Source organism: Chaetodon auriga, chromosome 1, assembly GCF_051107435.1.
Source record: "Chaetodon auriga isolate fChaAug3 chromosome 1, fChaAug3.hap1, whole genome shotgun sequence".
NCBI classification, from domain to species: Eukaryota; Metazoa; Chordata; class Actinopteri; order Chaetodontiformes; family Chaetodontidae; genus Chaetodon; species Chaetodon auriga.
This window is the reverse complement of record NC_135074.1, coordinates 31,409,976-31,428,692: the sequence shown is the minus strand read 5'-3', so window position 1 is coordinate 31,428,692 and position 18,717 is coordinate 31,409,976. Positions and strand designations below refer to the sequence as shown.

At 42.6% G+C, this 18,717-nt stretch overlaps 1 protein-coding gene across 1 annotated transcript; it reads right to left on the bottom strand.

Moving 5' to 3' along the window:
* Positions 1–15,044: 15,044 nt before the first annotated feature.
* On the bottom strand, positions 15,045–18,236 carry LOC143314374 (uncharacterized). Its single transcript, XM_076729465.1, has 4 exons — positions 18,032–18,236; positions 16,242–16,553; positions 16,114–16,155; positions 15,045–15,207 (listed from the first exon to the last, which is right to left on the bottom strand). The coding sequence occupies exons 1-4, from the start codon at positions 18,108–18,110 to the stop codon at positions 15,152–15,154; spliced, it is 489 nt and encodes a 162-aa protein (XP_076585580.1). The 5' UTR covers positions 18,111–18,236; the 3' UTR covers positions 15,045–15,151.
* Between the last annotated feature and the right edge of the window lie 481 nt (positions 18,237–18,717).

Here is an 18,717-nt window from a genome sequence, read left to right as displayed (position 1 = left end):
AGCTGCAGGAATGTTACAAACATCCAATCGTTACCATAAAAAATGGAGAAACCATTTCAGCTGCTGTGCACCGTGACTCAGATCAGTGGTGAATGATGCATGTGCTCTCCAGTCAAAGCGTATCCTGAAAACTGAAACTTTCCTGCACATCTCTGTGTTTAAGCCAAGAGGATACAGTACAATGAGCGTCACACCACAAACTTCACGAAGCTTCCTCCAATCTGGAATATGTGTTTGTGTCGTCACATTGATAAAATAAGACAAGACTTTATTGAGGAGGGAAATCTATCATTTAGAAGCACCAGGCATAGAGCAGAGAGGCAGGTGGAAACAGGATGCAGATGTAGGAAAAAATGTATACAAAGAACAAATGGATCAAAGTTAGAGCTGCAGGGCTTTGCCAGCAGTAGGCGAACAGTGGCCCGTGGGCCAAATCCAGCCCACTAACAAAAACATCTGGTCCCCTGACAAAAGCTGAACTTTTTACTTTCATAGTTTACATTATAATTTCATAGGATTTTTCACAAATCTGCTGTAGATGTAAACACAAGGCTCATGAAACTTAATGCATATGACCACATCAGCTGCAGGTGTGTGACTCATTCTGCATCAGGCAGATGGTGTCGACATGACCTGATGAACAACACAGATAAATGAGACAACCCACCTCATTACAACCAAACCTGAACACCTGAAACTGAAAAACAGAATTTAGACTGTCACAAACCCATGAAAGGGTGGCTGTCAACAACAACAGCAGCAGCAGCAGCAGCAACAACAACAACAACAACGACAACAATAACAATGACAATGACAATAATAACAACAATAACAGCAACAACAACAACACCGCCATCAATAATAGAAACAACAATAGCACCACCAAGAACAACAGGAACAACACCAACAACAGCAGCAGCAACTCTGCTGTCCAGAATGAAATGAACTTTTTTAACATGATGTTTTGTGTTCTCAAACCTTCTTGTTTGACCTTCTTGTTCTTGCTGTCATGTAAACGTGCTGCATCCAAAAAATCTCTGAAGCTCAGAAAGCGGCCTTGGTTTAAGCAGAAAGGCTATGAATTTATGATTTTACCTAAACCATTCAGCTGTGATGCAACACAATAATTCCTCTGCTCTCCGGTGGCCTCCTGCCCTTCACTTCCATCCACACTCCTCTTACTCTCCGGCACGCCGAGCCTATCATTTGTCCACTTCATGGCCGGCTCCATTTGTCTGGCAATGACTTGCACTTCCACCCAGCTTAAGACCACTGAAACCACAATTGTTCAAGTGTGTTATATCCTGTTAGTGATAACATTACACTGGATAAGAAGGGAAGAAAGGAAACCTTGAGCCCTTTCCACATATTTTCTTACAATGACCCTTTACATTCAGCCATGCACCAAAGAATAATAAACAATGGGCTCATTTAAATGGTCTGTTTGTAGAGAGAGGTTAGATTTTGGAGGTCTGTGCACTTATGGGGAATATTCACTTCTGATTGTGTTTAATCTTTATGATCCACAAGCAGACAAAGGACTCTCTGCTGCATAAAAATAAAAAAACATCCACACATTTAATGCAACGAGGAGCTTTTAATGGAGTCAAAGGCTGTTATCCACATGTTAGTCATCGCCTTTGTGCTCGTAGAGGATATTAGGAGCAGCTGAGTCATCTGATCTGATGAGTCAGAGAAAATACTTGGCCATATGGATTTTTCACTTTCACTGTTATTCACAAAATCAAGTTGCTGCTGCTGGTCGTGAGGATGACGCAGCTGTAATACTCATTTCCCCTCAAAGTACACTGATGAACCGTTCAGCCAATTCAGCTATAATACTTTAAAAAAGCACATTAATGCATCATGTATGAAGCTCACAGCACCATCTAATATTATTGCTATGGGCATCAAAAATAACAAAAGGCAGTGAAAGGTTAGCAGATATAACAGCTTACATCGAAAATACTGTAAAACACGTGTGAACCATCTTTAATAAACCAAACAATTACATTTTTCTCTGTACATTTTCTTTTTTCTCCACCACATTTCCAGTTTTCCAGTCAGCGGTGTGTAGCTAGCCGTTAGCTAGCTTAACTGAAAACACAGCACCAGCCTTGTCAGTTAGCTACCAATGGTAGCCTATATGTAGCTATATATCTTAAGCTAACTTCTGTCAAGCTAGCAGTTAGCTACCTTAAATGAAAACACAACACCAACCTTTTCAGTTAGTTACCTACGTTCTATGTGGCCACATATCTTTAGGTAACTTCTGTGAAGCTAGCAATGAGCTAGCTTAACTGAAAACACAGCACAAGCTTTTTCCCTTAGCTACCGACAGTATATGTAGCTATGTATGTTTAGCTAACTTCTGTCATAGAACTACTCTAGATTGGTTATTTTTAATTGTGTGTATACTTTAATATCGACATATAGTACTGCTGAAGTAACGTGTATTAAATCACAACAGTAGCTAAAGCATTGTAGCCTAACTCTACCTTTTCAGATAGCTAAAAAAAAATTATACGTAAAAACAAGTTCACCTGTAATATCTCATTTTAAATTCAAACTGAAACAACCATACAGTATGTTAGGCTTTAAAGAGATGAATTCAGTTATAAGACACATTATTAAGCAGTTTTTAATTAATAAATAGATGAGAACATGAACATTTCTTGCCACGTTTTGTAGACAAGTACAGACTGATCAGACAGTAACATCCACAGTGAAAGGTCAAGACCAGCCGCTACCTGATATTTAATGAAAGGCCTGACACATCAGCAAACTGATATTGGTCGAACCCTAATCTCATTATGAGTCAGCCCTGGAGTGTGTGTGAATGTGTGTGTTCGTTCAGGGAGGGAAACGCTCAAACCACATAATCCCACTCATCCGTAATTAAAAGGGATTTCAGCTGCTGCCTCCTGCAGCGTCTGAGAGATGAAAAGCTGGTGATCGATGCTTTGTCAGGTCTAATGATGCCCACTAAGTGAAGGCGTGTGAGAGCTTAACCCTGAGGTGCAAACACACAAACTCACCGTGTGTGTGTGTGTGTGTGTGTGTGTGTGTGTGTGTGTGTGTGTGTGTGTGTGTTGTGCCTAGGGTGACCAGCAGGTTTGGGTGGCTTTTACCTGTTTGTGTGTGAAGTGATTTACTGCTGCAGTGCATCATATTCTATAAGATACAGATTGTCCAATAATAATATAAAAAAGTACAATATTTACTCCCGAGATGAAGTCAAGTATGAGTATAAAGTTTACCTCAAATTTGTACAGCAGTTGAGTAAATGTACTAAGTTACTTTCCACCACTGGATGACAGTAACAGACGGGTTCAGGACCTGAGAGAGATCATTTTGGGACAGTTTTGGAAATATGTTTATTTGCTTTGATCATTATCTTTCATGTTTGTTTAGTATGAAGCTCAAGAAGTGTTTATCTGAACTTATCATGATGACTGAAAGCCGGCTGGCCTCTCAGCACCCCTAAAGTTTAACTTCTAACATGTTGTTGCTGTTAATTGGTGAACTTCCGAGGAGCTGGTTGGTGATTTCTGAGCTGTGGAGACAAACAAGTGGTTTCTGCTTTTCAGTAATGGTCCCAAATCTGAGGGTTGGAGCCCCAACAATTGTTTACAAGGTAAATCTGAAGGCTCATGAGATGATTAACAGAATAAGAGAGGAAGAGGAAAATCTGACCTAATCTTTGCTCTATTCTTGTGAAATACTGCATGGTTTCATCCATTTAGGCCTCTGAAAATGATTAAAATCAATCTGTCTTCACCATTCGTCATCTCACGACCCCTCAGATTTGTCTGGTGGCCCTTTGGAGGGGCCCGACCCCGAGGTTGAGAACCACTGGACTAAACTGTATATAAAGTGGTTCAAGCTCCAGCTGTAACAGTAAAATACTGCTCGAACACTGCATCAGTATTGACAGTGTGTCACAGGAGACATTTTACTGCAAAATGAGTACTTTTACTTTTCATACTTGAAGTAAAATGCAAGACTTTTACTTTTAGTGGAGTATCTTTGATTGTGGTCTGAGAACTTTTACATCAGTAAATGATGTGTGCACATATTCCTCCATCCCTGGAGGTAACAGTACTGCAGTAGTAGTAGTATTATGTCATGTCTCTCTCCTGCCGGTCACACGTGGAGCTTTCTGTCCTGCTGTCCACAGACTTCCTCACAGAGCTGAGAACCAGACTGCAGTCTGCAGTGTGTGTGTGTGTGTGTGTGTGTGTGTGTGTGTGTGTGTGTGTGTGTGTGTGTGTGTGAGCGTGAGTGTGAGTGTGAGTGTGAGTGTGTCTCACTGCAGCCCTTTATTCTGAATGTGTGTGTGTGTGTGTGTGTGTGTGTGTGTGTGTGTGTGTGTGTGTCACTGCAGGCCTTTACTCTGAACATGTGACTTCAGCTATATTTCAACACAGTTATGTAAGTCTTATCTCACTCTCTCTCTCTCTCTCTCTCTCTCTCTCTCTCTGTCTGTCTCTCTTTCTGTCTCTCTCTCTGCCCCCCCCAACCCCCCCCCCCCAATCTCACATGTCCACGTATGATGTGATCTTTCTAATATCTGGTTGCATAATTTGGGGGTTGGCTGAAAGGTGCTCACTTATTTACAGTGAGTTATATTTTAAGGTCTAAAGTTAACCCACATTAGGTGCTGTTTAACCAGCTGGACGCGCCTTGACGCCCTGCACTTTACACCATGAGCAGGAGGTCGTTAACTCCTCCAGTCTGCAACAGAAGCTCTCTGAGGCTAAATGCTAACGTCAGCACGCTAACATGTTCACCATGACATCATCATTTTGTGCCATCGCTGACAGCTTTAGAGTCACTCAGTGGTAACTTTAGCAGCTGTACAATTTGGAGGATTGTGGATGTTAGTTTTGTGTTTTTGTTATTTTGAGATCACTTTATGATCAAACTCCCAGTCACAGTGAAGACAAATAAAACATTTGTATCTGTGCATTGCATTTATAAATACTCCAGTACGAACTTCTCTATTAGCTTTAAATCATGCGTCTGATGTCAGCTCATATTTATGGTGCAGTCCTGTTTTTGTCTTCACGTCAGACTTCACCTCATGGGAGGCAGCTTTAAGTCGTATTTCTCCAACCTTGATCCTCATTTATGGCTCAGCTTTAGGTCGAATCAAAGGAAACTCTGCAGAGAAAAATGTTTTCCACTCGCATCGACTGAGCGGCAGACGGAGCGTCAGACCTCAAGGACACAGTGAACATAAACATAAAGTCTGTTTCCTCTCAGCTGCAGGATTCTGTGCTGACCTTAATGGTTTCAGCTGCAGCCTGACGAGCGCACACAGACCTAATCAGGCTCATTCTCCTTGTATAAGAGGTATTTAGCCTCAGCTAGCCAGCAGTGACTGAAGCTGCGCTAATCAGTATTCCCACACAAACAATGGATGAAAGCTGAAGAGACAAATCTTTTCTCAAGTGTTGGTGGACCAAAACAAAGCTAAAAGGAGAATTCACCAGGTGTTCAAGAACACGACTCCATATAAATTACATGGCTGCTCTGTGTGTGCTAGCTGTGGAAGTCGGCCGCTGTTTGCTAACACGCTATAAGACTCGTTATGTCTTGCATCCATCTCATCCGCACTTGTTTATGGCCGATGACGTCCAGGTTCTTCATCCCGCCCGCGAAGCTCAGATCGCTTTACTTGTTTTTCCGTCGATGAGCGCTGCAGCAGATCTGTCTGAATCACTGAGAAGAATCTGAGATGTGATTCCAGAGGTCTGGAAAGAGCAACGGTGGCTTCAGGTTGAACAGAATTTACTGACTGCTGACAGCACACAGTCTGAATCATCTGACACCTTTAAAACAACATGTACCTCTGCGAACGTTGAGGCGGTTCAGCTGATCCCATCTGTGACAATGAATCGCATTGTTTCTCCAACCCTTTCCTCCTCCTCTAATCTCTGAAACAATCACACTAACTCTCGCCATCTGGGGAACAAAACTCAAGTAATTTCGGATGTCAGTGTGGGCAGCGTGCAGCTTCTGACGCCACATCCATCAACTCCTGACACTCCTGACTTCTCTGGTAGCCGTAAATCGAAGCTCTGAATCGACAAATTCCAGGAAAATTCTGGCTCGTGCTGTGATTGATGCTCGCTCGCTGCCCGGCTGCTGTCTTTGATGAGCTTCTGAAGAGAAGTCTGTTCGACTGAAGGCTGCAGAGTCTGACAAAACAGGCCTCTCTCCAAATGACATAACAAATCATGTCCTGAAGATTTTCTGATATTCACATTTATTCTAACTACTGTTACTGCGACTCTGACAGCTGCAAATCCTGCTAATGCTATTACATAATAGATGTATTTGGACTGCTACTACAGACGGGTGACAAAGGAAAACCTGAGTAAAGGAAACATGAGGAAAACAGCTGCTTCCACGCAGGTGAGCTGCATGCTACAATTAAACATCCAATCAGGCTCTGTGGCAGGTAGAACAGCGCTGAGCAGCACCAGGTGAGCACCAGCAGGCTCGTGTTTCATCAGAAACATACTGAAGTGACTTCTGCATTTGGATCTATGGCGAGGACGTCAGGGTCGTAAACTGTGGTCGACATGGTGGTGATGCTCGTGCGTTAGCGCGATATATCAGGAAAGACGGGGGATGGAGTCTTCCTCAGGTGGCTGAGAGCGCAGGACGTGAGCAGACTGTCAGCAGGAGCAGCCGACAATTACACAGAGAGGGATATTATAGCAGAGCTGCAGCGCGTAAACCCCTCATTACAAAGATGAATGCACATTTGAGAGTTCAGTGGAGCAAAAACCACAGGCAGGTCTGCACAGACGTGGATCTGGGCGGATGAGTCAGTGGGCGAGTGCCTATGTGGCATTCACCAAGAGAACAGGACAGACCTGAGCCCCTGCAGAGAGGGGACCCGGGGGCTCTGTGATGCTGTGGGGGGCCTTTTGCTGGCATGAGAGAAGGGTCCCTGCAAATCACTACAAAGCTGTTCAGTCGCCTCTTCCTGCATGACAGATGGTACGAGGGTCGCCAAAAGGTTTGATGAGTATGAAAGTGATGTGAGTCAGATGTTCAGGCCTTCGCCGTCACCTGATCTGAATCAAACCGAACACCTGTGGGCGATGTTGGACTGACGCGCTAGACAGCGTTTTCCACCACCGTCATCAAACCGCCAAACGATCCTTTTGGAAAATGGTGTCGCTCCGTCAAAGAGAATGAAAGCCAACAGAGCCGAAGCTGTTCCGGCAGCACGAGGCAGCAAAGCACCAAAGAACTAAAAATGAATGCGTATATGCAGAGTTTTTTGAAGAGTTTGTCTTTCTCACATCACGTTTGACGTCATGCATGAAGTGGGATCAGCAGACAGCAGCATGGAGGCCAGTGAGTGTTACAGCAGCAACCTTTTTCATCTTCAAGCAACGGCCGTCATTTCACGATGCCAGAAAAGGAGGAAAATCAGCGTGACCGCCAGGGGTCATGTTTCCATCACTGCCGATAAATACCCGTCACTACAGCGGAGTCGACCGACCCGGGAATGAAGGCCGAGTGCATCCTGAAGTCGAAGGCCAGACGTTGGCGGGTGTTTTTGTGAAAACACGTTCGATTTAATACAAAACCTTTTTTCTCACTCACCACATTTGTCTCGTTTTAGTCTTCAGATATGTTTTCCTTTCTGCCAATAGGCTTCAGGCTGCGTTAGCTGCTGCTAGCACAGCTCACCTGAATGTCTGACCAAACTCTCAGCAGGTGAGTTGCATTGTGGGTAATGTTTTGACAAGGAAGAGGAGCATGAGGAATAAAAAAGAGGGCAAATGAGCATATTTCCAAACTGCTGAACTGTTCCTTTAACCATGTGTTTGGTGGAGCCTCTGTAGAGAGAGTGGACCACTGCGGTCACGTTAAAAGCTTGTATCTCCAAAATGCACGACATTGTTTCAGGAGCAAACTCAGTTGACATCGTTAGAGGTGCAACTAATGATTGTTTTCATTATGTCACATTCACAGGTGACATCTTTCTGTCCCCTGGTTTGTCTGACAAACATTAAAGCGTTTGGCATCTTTGTTTGATTGATCACGTGATTGATTGGTTCACTAAATTGTAACTTCAGTGTCTGTAAATGTAATCGATCAGTGCTTTAAGCCTTTTCCTCCATCAGGGGATATTTCCATTCTTCCATTCTGACCCTGCTGGAGTTGAATGATCTTCGTGGTATTTTCTTTAACATTACTGGAGTTCCAGCAGCTGTAAAAGTCCAGAGCTGCATTGATATTTATTCCCACAACCTTTGCACCAGTTTGCTTTGTTGTGCTGGACGATCAGCCTGCTCAGACTAAATACGAGGCGTCCTTGAACGCTCCCTCCTCCCTGCTTCTCTCTTTCATTCTGTTTCACAACACTAACAAATGGACAGGAGGGACGTGGAGTCGCTCGTTGTCCTCTGCCTGTGACAGCGCAGCGCTGTGGCAGCGGCCTCACGCCTTGTTCGGATTCTTCTTTGTATGTCATGAAAGCACATCATGTGTTTTCCCCTTTAAGCAGAGAACACTGAGTCACGCACACACACACATTCCTTTCATGCAGCTCCATGTGTGTTAGCGTGCTGAAGATAAACTTTCATTCAGTCATTTCACTGTTAGCGTGTTAATCAACAAGTCAACTATCGGCAGAGACTCTTTGACTGTGACAAAAATAAAAACAGCTTTCTGAGCCGACACATCTGTGGTCAGAGTTTGGTCAGCGCTCAGCCGGAGATGTGGTTTGGGCTGACATAACTGTGTGGTTAAAGGGAAACTCCACCATTTTAAACGTCTGTTCTACAACATGTGTGAAGAAAGTAACATAAAACCTTCAGTGTCTGCTGGTTAATGTCCTCGAGTGACGTTTGAAACCAAAACAGATCTGTTGGTGTGGAGTTAGCTTGAGGCTAGAGGCTCCAGTATGATGAAAAATGCTTTGAAGAAGCATATTTCCCAAATAGTTGAACTGTTCCTTTAACGATGTATTGGGTGGAGCTTCTGTGGAGAGAATGGACCACTGTGGTCACGTTAAAACCTTGTATCTCCAAAATGTGTAGCTTTGTGTTTCGGGAACAAACTTATTTGATGTTGTTAGATTTGCAACTAATGATCCTAAAATGCCTGTAAAATGTCAGGAAATACTGAATAAGGCTCCAGGCTACATTAGCCTGCTAGCTTAGCACACCTGACACCTCTCATTCTGCTGGATCGACTTTGATCCTTTTTTAAAAAACTGATAGTGTGAAGAGGAAGAGGAAGTGCAGCGCAGAATCGGTGGAGTACCCTTTAAATGTCAGGGTACATTCATGCTAAAACAACCAAACGCTGACTGTTGGTAGGAAACAGGAAGTGACACGTCTTCTCTTTCACTGTCTGATGTTTGTTGACCCATCGAACCATCAGTCCCTCCTCCCTCTGTGGACTTTGATGCTCCTTTATAACGTCACCTGATTTCCTCCTTTGCTCCCCACAGACAAGAATCATAACTCCCACGGCAGTGAGATGCTTTGTCACTTGAACCCCGTCTGTGGCTCTCAGCTCCGAGGCCTCTGGTTCCTACTGAAGACCTAAACCTTTTAAAGCTGGTCACAAACACATAGTTTCACTTTTTAAAATAGTTTCCTAATCGTTAGCAGCTGCTCAATGTTGTTTTTAGGAAACAAATGGGAGGAAACGGTGCATTTGTTGGGGACTATTTTCAGCGGCGGAGTGAGACTTAAACCTTTAAAAACTGCATAAAGTAGATTTAAAGTACAGACAGTACAAAGAACAGACACTGTGCTCTTCAGAGGAAATAGTGCATTTGTTGGGGACTATTTTCAGCAGCGGATGAATCCACATTTGGTGCTGTAGTGAGTGATTGTGGCAGCAGGACGGTGTGTGTGTCAACTGCAGTGTGTGTGTTCATGAATGAAGGAACATGTCAGCCAGAGCAACAGTGAGGCTTCCTGATGTGTTTTTAATGCTTTTTGGATTTTAATGGAGTTCTCCGGCTCAGAGGAGGAAGATCTGTGACGCTCACAGGACTGTTGGTGGATACATTCACTGCTGGTTTTTGGTTTCTCATGTGTTGACCATAAGGAAAACATAGATTGTCACTAAACTTATGCCTAAGAAAGCCAACAAGTTCAACTGTGGACCCAACCCCCATCTCAAATTCCCAGAAACAACAGTGAGGACACTCAGGTCGTGTCCTCAGCTGCACAGTCGGCTGCTTGTGACTGTGGAGGAAAGCTGAACTCCAGACTGAGTCGTGATTTACACTCTGTCTGTTCAGCATTATTTGTGCAGATTTAGGTGTAAATGATGATGTTTCTCTTCCACACAGTGTCCTGACACAGATGCTGTAACTCACTGTTAGAGATGGAGGTGATTAACGAAGGCAGCTCATCATTAACCGCCTGCTAAATTAGTCATTTGTCTGATTAATTCATGGTGAAATCTGGCAATAACAGCAGCGACAGGAGGGACGAGCTTCAGGTTAAAACAGCAGTGCAGTGAAAGGAGGAAAACATGAATCAAAGTGTGAATTTTATGAGAAAACAGCTTTCCTCTGAGCTCCAAACCGTCAGACGAAGCGTGTTTTCTCCGAGCTGCTTTTCTGCTGATAAATCTGAGACTCGTCTACATCCTGTTGAACATGCTGATTATCGTCCTGCTCAGTGTTTAAGTACAAACACATGGAATAAAGATCTGAAGCTCAGGCCTGAACGTGCACAGACAAACAGAGCAGAGGAAATGAGGACACGTACTTCAGAACGTGTTTGAAGTATTTCTACTTCAGTACATCTCAGAGGGAAATATTTGACTCTTTACTCCACTGCATTTATTTGACAGCTTTAGTTACGAGTTATTTTTACAGATTATTGATACAAAATATGATCAACAAATACAATTATTAGATATTATATCATAATTGTTAAAAGTGGTCATTGTGAGACAGAATCTGATCATTATGACTTAATATTACTGACATTTCTTCAGTGAAACTTGCTGTAACAACTTGCTGTTTATAAGCAGGTCTCATGTCTTCTACCTGCTGCTGTCATATAAATGGAGTCAAATTAACAAATGCAACGTTAGCATCTGAAGCTAAAGTTGGAAATCTGTGAAAAACGTCAAACACAGGTATTCCTCTGCTCGTGGTGAAATCCTTTATCAGAGTTGTTTTGTAGTTGTTAAACTTTGACGAGACAGATTTTTCTTTAGTCCCTCTAAGAGTCAAACTTTGAAAACCCTGGATCCTACATTTCCCATCATGCCTGTTGGCGTCCTTTGTTGGACTCTTTGTTGGCCATGTCCTGATCAAATGTTCTTCTTTCCCTTCCAGCACTGATGTCATGTGTGAAGTCAGACCGGTGCCACATTTGAGGACATGTTTCCTTCTTCCTCTCACTCGAAGCACAAAAACAGAAGTTTGAAATCGAGTTAAGCAACATTTCCAGCGGCTGAAGAAGCGGCAGCACAAACATCAGCCCGTAACGAGATGTGGCAGGCAGTGTGTGGTGTTTGGATGTGTTTAACACTTCGCTGGTGTTACTTATGTGAGACTTTAACCGCTGAACCGGGAACAGTTGACACAAACTCAACCCAATCAAAACAAATGAGGAGAGTATCTCGACAGAATTACAGCTGCCGTCAGAGCGGAGACGTTAAGACCAGCCGTCTCTGCTTAGTGGAGCTCTGGATCGAGTTTGTTTCATTTTATCTGCATCTGCAAAACCCACAGCCCAGAACACACGATAGCTGGCCGTGTGCCACCAGCAGGATGTGGGGTTTTCTGAGGACGACCTGGACGCCTGCCAGACCTGTGAATGAAATGTTCTATATACATGTGTCTATGGGGCCACGTGAGCAGCTGAAACCTATGACACAGCTGGCTGCACGTCTCAGGTCAAATAAGGCGAGTTTCTGTCCTGGAATCACATTTGTTTTTCTGCAAAAGTGGAAGAGAAGCGAAGGGATCTATTTTTTGTCGAGCGCTCTGTAATTTGTATATGTTCAGGCAGCAGGAGCCTCATGTGACCTCGTTCAGGCTGCAGCACGAGTGGATGGTGTAAAGTTTCACCTGAGTGCTTTCAAAGCCACGCCGTTCCAAGAACATTCACACAAGTACTCTGCTTAGTACTATTCGAGATACTTGTACTTTATTTGATTCTGTTCCAGTTTATGATACAAACCCCAATCAAAAAACATCAATAAACCAGAAAGTGATAACTTACTGATCCTTTCTTCACTGATTTCTGTAAATATCTGCTTATTGTGAATCTGATGCAGCAACACGTTTCACAGACTCTGAAAGATGTGGAACGCTCCAAAACACCTGTTTGGAACATTCCACAGGTAAACAGGCTCATGATTGGGTATGAGAGGGGCATCCTGGAAAGGCTCAGTCCACTTTGTGAACACATGACTGGATGAAGGTGAACACAGTTTGATTATTGATGATTGATTCTGGTTTTATTTGTTCTACAGAGTCCAGACTTCGCTGGATTCAGAGTTATTCTTTATACTCCAACATGTCAGACGTCAATGACAGCAGCAGGTTAGAAACTTAATTTAAATAAGACTTAAATTTGTTCTCAGTTTGTCTCATATTTGCTGTAAATACGTGCCCAGTTTCTTCAGTTTGTTGTCAAACTATCTGCAGATTTCTCTTAAACAGCATCTTTTCATTAAAACACACTGGTCAGACTGTTGTGCATGAATCTGCCATCTGTTATGAGGAGCAGAAGCTCTGTGATAATCCAGACTTTCCCTGCACTTAAACTTGTTGCTTCATGTAAAGCGTGATGTTCTGCTGCGGCTGGGAGGAATCCGTCCTGTGTTCTCAGGTGACGTCGTGCAGGTTGGAGCCTGGAAGAAAATCCTTCTTTGTTGCTTGTTTACATCACTGTTGTGACTCTGGTGAGATTAAAACATGACTCATTAATCTTCACTCGTACAACAACAGTAACTATGGAAGCTGTGTGAATAATGCAGGTTTAAAGGACGGTGATACATTTCACTGACTGTCAACAAACCAACCAGCAGTGAATGCTAACTGCTAACTGCTAACAAACACTGTGTGTGTGTGTGTGTGTGTGTGTGTGTGTGTGTGTGTGTGTCACAGCTGATGGATCTTCTTCCTCTGAGCTCCATTAAAAACACATCAGTGAGCCTCACTGCTGTTCCTTCATCACCATGAACACACACACACACACACACACACACACACACACACACACATCGTTCTGCTGCCTCTAACACTCCCTACAGCACCAAATGTGGATTCATCCGCCGCTGAAAATAGTCCCTAACAAATGCTCTATTTCCTCTTAAAACCACAATGTCAGTTAATTAAATTACTGCGATTATAAATCTCTTACTGTACTTCATGTCTCCTTCATACTGTTTTTACAGATTTACGTCTTCTGTAAAAACCTGTGACCTTTCAGCTGAGAGCAGTAATATCTTCATATGTACTCTGTCATCGTCCACAGCACCTGAGCAGCACCTGCATCATCTGGATGATTTAGTTTCTATTGTAACTGAACAAACCAAAGCAGTTTATTGACTTCATCGTCCTCAACTTAATTATTTTGTTTGTCTTCATCGGTCTTCCATCAGGTTCACAGCTTCTGACTGCAGGTTGTGATAATATCACCATCGAGTGGACGCTGTCAGTACTACGGCCTGTCCCGCCTTTGAAATGCAGCTGTTTGTTCAGAAGGAAAACAAATGAAAGGTAAAAGCATGATGTCAGGCTGACATAAAGCAGCTTCCTAAAGACGAGGAGAGCGGCCATAAAACCAACAGACAGAAGAAATCAGTGACGTCAGTTTTGTGGCCAAAGTTCAGGTTTAGATTTCTGATGAGGTGTCATCAGAATACAAACAACATAAAGTTTAATGTACAGATTTTCATTTTGTTTTCATGTTTTTTCATTTCTAGAAGTCACTTCAGAATAAACATTCAGTGTATTTTAATGATGAGATTCTGAATTTATGAGATGGAAACATTTTAAAGTCTGAAGTTTTGTCTGTGACCTTTTTGTGAAAAAGCAGAAAATTCATACTCAAAGTAAAATTACACTCAAACTGCAGATGTTTCCTCAAACTTTACGAATGTTGACAGAAAACACGATTTATTTCTGATCGTCTCATGAGCTCCAGACATTTTTGACCCTTCTGTGAGCCCATACACATGCTGACAGCTCTGTGACGCTGTGTGTGCGTGTGCGTGTGCGTGTGCGTGTGTGTGTGTGTGTGCGTGTGCGTGTGCGTGTGTGTGTGTGTGTGTGTGTGTGTGTGTGTGTGTGTGTGTGTGTGTCAGGCCACAGGAAGCTCAGCTATGTAACTTGAAGCCTCCTGCAGACTCTCTAGGAATCTTTCCCTCGGCTGTTCCTGGAAATGCTGCGGTGACGGTAAAGAGAGGACAGAGAGTATTTATACTCTGAGGAGTTACAGTGGTGGAAAGTAACTAAGTACAAGTATCAACTTCATGTACTATACTGTACTTTATACTTCTACTCCACTACCTCTCAGAGGTAAATATTGTACTTTTACTCCACTACATTTGTCTTACAGTTTTAGTGCTTTAAGTACTTTAAGCACAGTTTACTGATACATACTTTTACTTGAGTACATTTTTGAATGCAGATCCACATGTACTTGTCATGGAATATTTCTTCAGTGGTATTTGTACTTTTACTGAAGTAAAGCATCTGAAGACTTCTTCCACCACTGGGTGGCAGTACAGGAAGGTGGAAACTGTATATGAATATATCAGTAAACTATCTATGAGTATTTCAGTGTACATCCAGTACTCATATGAAGGATTTCCTCTGTTCTCCTTTGAATTAGAGACAAATATTTTCTTTTTGCTCTGCTTTGAAACTAATAAAAGGTCACAGAGGACTCAGCCGTCCAGCTTTCAGTGTCGTCTTATGTATAGAAATTACACCATCACACACACACACACACACACACACACACACATACACACACAGCATCACATACCATCACATCTTTTATTCAGAGCTCTGTACAACACGAGTGAAGCTTGTTTGGATTTACAGTTATTTCTACATGAAGCGTGTTCGTCTGCAGCTGCATCACTAATAAAGACTTCATCTGCTCCTGCTGTTCATCTCCTACAGCAGAACAAACAGGCCCAGAGTGTGGAGGACAACCAGAGTCCAGGTGGGACCTGAAAAGACAAAGAAGACACAGAACCGGTTTGTTCACACTAATTATCCTCTTTTATTCGGTAAATCATGATTCAGCATGATTCCTGAAAACATCGACTGTCACAAAGAAATCAGGATGAGACCCAACAAGACCTTAAAGTCGACTTTTCAGAGGTGATTTACTGGACTGAAGTACAGCTGTGAGGTACTTGTACTTCATTTGAGTATTCCATTTATACTCATACAACATTACGTCTCAGAGGCAAATATTATACTTTTACTCAACTGCAAGTATTTGAAGGCTTTATTAGTATGTAACTACAAATTTGCAGATTCAGATTATAAATACAAAAACTAGTACAATTCATTCATTCAAAGTGGTATTTCAAAAGTACTTACAAAAAGTGTACTTAAGTGTGTTATACATTGTACCTAAGTGTACTGTACTAAATTCCACTTATGAAAAGTATACTTATTTTCATGTCCTTTGTAGTACACTGTTAGCATGCTTAATTAAAGTGTACTGTAGTTTCACTTCAGTGTATTTAAATATATTTCCAGCATATTATACAATTTGCAGTAAAACAATACAATTGTACTGCAAGTGTGTTTGGTGCATGTTTTGGATGAATGAGAATCTTCACAGACATGCATACTTTAAAAAGTATCATTTAAGTATAATATGTTTTCACGTTGGCAGCTGTATATAAATCAGCCTCATCTTATCATCTGTATCAGCTGCAACATCAAACATTAAACAATTCATATTTATCATCAGCTAACATTAGACATATGATTCTGAAATGAGCCATTCTGCAGATGTACTTTTACTCAAGCAGGACTTTTACTTGTGACAGAGTATTTCTACACTGAATAAGTACTTTTCACTCAGAAATAAATGTGTCCTCTGCTTCAGGTAAACATACCTGATGGATTCCATCCACTGTTTGGTGCTGAAGTGACAGAATCTGAAGAAACAAACACATCCTGTTACCTCACAGCTCACATGCTCTTAAAGCACTCAGACGTCCCGCCCCTCACCTGTCAGACTCACCTGACATCCTGTCAAGCTCAACGCTGTAGTCGGAGAACTCGTGCGGTTTGCTCACAGAACACACATGAGCTCCAAAGTCCTCCGCCTTGACGTGCCGGATGGTCAGCGTGATGCTGCCGGGGCTGTAGGTGATGGTGTAGCCGGCGGTGCAGTTCTGGAACGCTTTATGTTTGATGTAGTGACACAGCAGCTCGTTGTTGGGGCTCCTCCATTGGACGGACAGCTGAGCGACGTGTTCGTGGTCCTCATAGTCATAGGAACACGGCAAAGAGGCGGGCCGGCCGGGCTGACAGAGCACTTTAACAACACTGCCTGGGAGCAGAGGAGCTCACTGTCAGCTTTCTTTATTAACAGTGAATCAAATGACACACACAGAATCATCACATCGTCGCTAACTCTGCAGCTCGTTAGCTCAGGGTTTCATTTTCACGGCACATTTGTTCTGATGAGCCTCATTTCGAGCAGCGGGGAGTTTTTGTTAGCTCTGATAAACCTGCTGGACTCCTAATTTAACCTTAACATTCCTCCAGAATCATCAAATCAAAACGTTTAATGTCTCACACGCTTTAGTTTCTGACCAAACACCTGCAAAACAAAGGATGTTCCACCAGCTGCAGCCACGTGCTTTCTGCTAATTAGCACATGCTAACACATGAAACATAGACAATGAACATTTTTCTGAAAAAAACTCAAAAACATTATTCTTTCAGTACTTTAGAATATGAGGTCGCCCTGCCTGCTAAACATTAGCATGTTAGCATTTAGCTCGAAACACTGCTGCTACATTATCAGAATTTTTGGCCACTTGGGGGCAGTGAATCAACCTTTAAACTTATTAGCAACTTAAAAGTTGCTAATACGGTTAGAGGTATTACTGTACTTTGGCTGTGTATTACTGCATTCTGGCTGTGTATTAGTGCTAGTGACAGCTAAAGAAAGAGGCTACATCAAGTGAAAGTTAGCTGGTGAGATAGCCATGGCTAGCCTCAACTAACACTAAAGCTAAGTTTATTCATTATCTGTAAATTAAAAATATTCTCTGATGAACTGACATGTTGGTTTTTCAGGTTGTTAATGAACACATAAGATTTTCCTCAGTAACGATACACACGCTCATACGTATGTAATCCTGCGCTAAAACCTATGTTCAGGATGTTTGTGGGCATCAACCTTTGGGCAGACGGTGAACCCTCAGCCAATAGCAGCGTATGAGGGCGGGGCTCTATGAAAAGGTGACGACCAGGTTTCAGATCTAAGCAGCCAACTTTGACTGATGTGTTTAAAAACCACAACCAACAAATCAATCACAGCTGCTTAAGGTAGCAAGCTTAGTAAAAGAGTAGCTAGCTTAGTATGAGAGTAGCTAGCTTAGTATAAGAGCAGCTAGCTTAGCAGATGTCTGTATTTGCCATCTCATTTTTTGTAAACAAACTAGTTAAAATGGACCTGAAAACTGGCAGATACTACAGTTTCTCTGAGTATTTGGAGATTATCCAAAGACAGACTGCAGTATCTGCAGTTTTGGGGTTTTATGTGAGTTCTGTGGACTCATCGTCCTTTGGTCTGTAGTTTCTGCTCCGCTGTCGTCAGGATGACAGTGCAGAAAACAGGAAGAAGGGAAAGAACAAGATCCTCTCCACAAAAATCCCCCACCAGTGTTAGCAGGTCCTTCCTGTAGAAATCAGCCGACTGTGACGCCTCACAAATTAGACCATCGGTGATACTTTTAACTGGAAAAACACTTTCTACATGTTCAGGTACACCTGACTCAGGTGTGGCAGAAAACTTACCTTCTCCAACCAGGTGTGACAGAACCAACCCAAAGTACAGCGCAGCCGTCCCCGTCTGTTCCACAGCTGTTCTCCACATTTGGTTCAAATGCTCACATGGATGTGATTCAGCAATATGAAGAAGCTGCAGCGCAGAGCTGAGAGACGCCTGCTGCCGTCGGTCGCTTTTGTTTTCAGTTCTATCAGTTTACAAGCTTCGACTGGCAGGAGAGGAAATGCTGAATCTGAGGTCACCAGGTGTCACGGGACTCCTCCTCACCTGAGCCTGGCTGCAGGTTTTGACCTTTCAGTCCACATACACATCACAAGATGGTTGAATCATGTCCAATTATCCAATGAGAGTGGACACAGAAAAGGTGAGCTGCTAAAGGATGCAGCAGTACAAATTTCAGAATAAAAGCACACAACAAAATGCAGCCATATTAAAACCATGATAATGTTCAAAGCTTTCATTAACAAAACAATCTCACCGTGAGCTTCAATTAACAGATGACATTGTGAAACCACGTATCTCCAAAACGTCAACTTTCCAGGAGCTGAGAAAAAGTTTTTCTACTTTTTTTTTGTTTCCAAGTTTTTCTCAGCACACAGAGGAAAATTAATTCTTCAGCAAATTTGGAGATACGTGGTTTTCACAGGACAGCTGATGAAGTTTGACCAGTTGATGTTCATTCATTCATTCATCT

Coding starts and splice junctions, on each gene's coding strand:
- LOC143314374 (XM_076729465.1), bottom strand. CDS start 18,110: ATGTGGAGAACAGCTGTGGAACAGACGGGGACGGCTGCGCTGTACTTT. Junction 16,156..16,241: donor TGAGCTTGACAGGATGTCAG/GTGAGTCTGACA, acceptor TTGTTTCTTCAG/ATTCTGTCACTTCAGCACCA. Junction 15,208..16,113: donor CAGTGGATGGAATCCATCAG/GTATGTTTACCT, acceptor TTGTCTTTTCAG/GTCCCACCTGGACTCTGGTT.